Here is a 2,582-nt window from a genome sequence, read left to right on the forward strand (position 1 = left end):
TAGTTTCAGTATTGTGTGTTCTACCTTAACTCTTCCTCTTCTCAAAATTGTATATAGGTATTCTCGAATTTCTCAACACCAACTTTTCAATCAAGCAATAATGGCTTCAATTCAAATGGAAAAGTTGGATTAGTTTTATTTTGTAGGAAGTATTGTTTCAGTTAAGAAACGATGGTAATCATTTTAGAGCAATTAGAGTTTTTTGTTTTTGTTTTTAAATCTTTGTTTCAAATCCTTAACAAATAATTTTTGGACATTTGCATGGGTGAAAAGAAAAAAAACCTAATTCTTAGTCAACAAAGTTGATGCCACGTTATTTGCCATGACATAAAAATTACTGACTGTACCGTTGACTAACGAAAGTTAATCAACGGTTAGTGAAAGAGGTTTATGTGATTTAAAATAAGAGTTGAGGAGCTTATTTGAATGCAAAAAGAGGATTGGACTAAATTAGCTTATTTAAACGCAATAAGATGAGGATGTAATTACATAAATAGAAATATTGAATATGAAGAGATTTAAAAATTAGAGAGTGCAATCGACATTCAAACATATATTTATAATATTTTTTTTTTTGAAAAAAGAATTCTCACTTTATTGGATAACCATATGTAAGGAGCCAACTCCCAATGAATCCTTTAACAAAAGATGTGCCACTTTTAGAGGTGGGCCATCATATGTAACAAAAGGGGAACTTGAGTCCAGGCCTAACTTGGCCATGTAGTCTGCAACTTTATTCCCTTCCCGATAAATATGACGTATGCTAACCTCCCATTGTCTACTAAGCAAGGCTTTGATTGCTCTTATCACGTCTGAATTTGAGCCGGGATGCAACATTATTCCCTTCCCAATAAATATGACGTATTCATAACAATCTTTTTTAATTAATTAATTTATTTCAAAGAATAAGAACTCTTTAATGTATGTATTATTAAATTAAATGCTCTAATTGCAAAGTCAAATATATATCTTCGAAAAGTAAAATACATTTCTTGACATGGTGAAGAGGTGCCCTCCACCAAAAGTGAGAACATAAGCTTTCTATATTAACAAAAGAGATGGCGCAATTTAATCCCATGAGATGGTAAGGAACATGCCAAGGAACCAATAGAAATAGAGATAATTAAGCACAATTATATTCATTTATACTTCCTCTCCATATCTAAGGAAGCATTTTATTATTGGAAACAACAAAGCACGGTTTGGTGTGCCATTTATTTAGACTCGTGCAAATGCTACATTAGTTGTGAGGATCCCCATGAGTTTCAACATCGATTGCCTCGCCAGAGTAAGAGCAGCACCTGCGGCAACTTCTTCCATAATAATCAGAACGACAGCAACCGAAAGCGCAGCGTCCTCCAGACCCTCCACGTCCACCATATCCACCATAGCCACCGCGCCCTCCGTATCCTCCATAGCCACTACGGCCACCGTATCCACCGTACCCTCCATAACCTCCACGGCCTTCATATCCACCATACTTGGCATCGTCTGTCCCAACGTCAGTTGTTTCAAGAGCCTCCTCAGCTGCAAAGTCATGTTCCATATGTTAGATTATTAAAGTTGGTTATTTACATATTTCAATTAATGCAAAGAATATTCAGTAAAAAATGAGTGCAGGACATAAATTAAGAAGCCAGCTGACCATTATTGATTTTTGTGGTAGTTTCAGCAAGGTCTCTAGCTGCCACCTCTGAAGAGATGAGAAGAACAACAGCAGCTAAAAGATAAAGGAGGATGAAAGTCTTGGAACTCATGATTTTTATCAAAGTAAACCAATCTTTGACAAAAGTATTCGGAGAGGGATGCCTTAAACCAGGGCATTCACCATCTCCATTTATAGCCCACCATTGAAAGAAGAAGAAGAAAATGTGACGTCATAGAAGATTGTGAAATGTGGTTGGTTGTTGACAAGCGCCAAACTATTCAATCTTTTTAACTCAGTTCCCACTACGTCACTTTTTGCCCAACCCCAATATCTCAAACTCTCCTTTCAACTTGGATCCAGAGTTTGAAATTTTCTCCCAACCATTTTTAATGGCACTACAAAGGGTCAACTTTATATGGGACGAGATCAGCCATGGTCTAAGACTGAGAGAAGAGTTTGATTTCTCTCCCTCTCACATTGCATGGATTTCAGGGCATTAAGATGCAAAAACTTCTACAAAAGGGGAGTTGGAGCAATAAATGTTACCGGATATATCTTACATCTGCATTGATTTTTGCCAGTGTCTTATCTAAATCATGGTCACCTTAGGAGGCTTTTCCAAAAATGAATATAAAAGGCTTTAGCTAAAAGACACGAAATCCAGATAAATGTCTTATCTATTATCTAGTTGCACAATGTTTCATCGAATTGTTCTCTTGTGACAAATAAATAAATTTCACCGGATTTTAACTGATCAAGTATCATCAAATCAAGTGCCAAATCAACCAAAAGCTTTCTTTTGGATGCACTTGTTTCTTATGTCTCTAGTCACTTACATTCTTTTATCACCCTACTACCTAATGGGAAAAAAATATACGTGGAATATTTAAGATTTATTTTTTCATTATTTTTAGTTTTTTTTGTCCACTTATAC

General features: G+C 35.6%; 1 protein-coding gene across 1 annotated transcript; it reads right to left on the reverse strand.

Annotated features, from left to right (window-relative positions):
- Positions 1-1,114: 1,114 nt before the first annotated feature.
- On the reverse strand, positions 1,115-1,802 carry LOC148764648 (glycine-rich protein-like). Its single transcript, XM_088802441.1, has 2 exons — positions 1,646-1,802; positions 1,115-1,527 (listed from the first exon to the last, which is right to left on the reverse strand). The coding sequence occupies exons 1-2, from the start codon at positions 1,755-1,757 to the stop codon at positions 1,241-1,243; spliced, it is 399 nt and encodes a 132-aa protein (XP_088658567.1). The 5' UTR covers positions 1,758-1,802; the 3' UTR covers positions 1,115-1,240.
- Positions 1,803-2,582: the final 780 nt, after the last annotated feature.

Source organism: Theobroma cacao, chromosome 1 (assembly GCF_053813885.1).
Source record: "Theobroma cacao isolate CCN51 chromosome 1, ASM5381388v1, whole genome shotgun sequence".
NCBI lineage: Eukaryota > Viridiplantae > Streptophyta > Magnoliopsida > Malvales > Malvaceae > Theobroma > Theobroma cacao.

Bases quoted from the DNA above. Each gene is read 5' to 3' on its own strand.
- LOC148764648 (XM_088802441.1), bottom strand. From the start codon at position 1,757: ATGAGTTCCAAGACTTTCATCCTCCTTTATCTTTTAGCTGCTGTTGTT. The intron at 1,528-1,645 runs GTCAGCTGGCTT...ATGACTTTGCAG, and splicing joins TACCACAAAAATCAATAATG to CTGAGGAGGCTCTTGAAACA.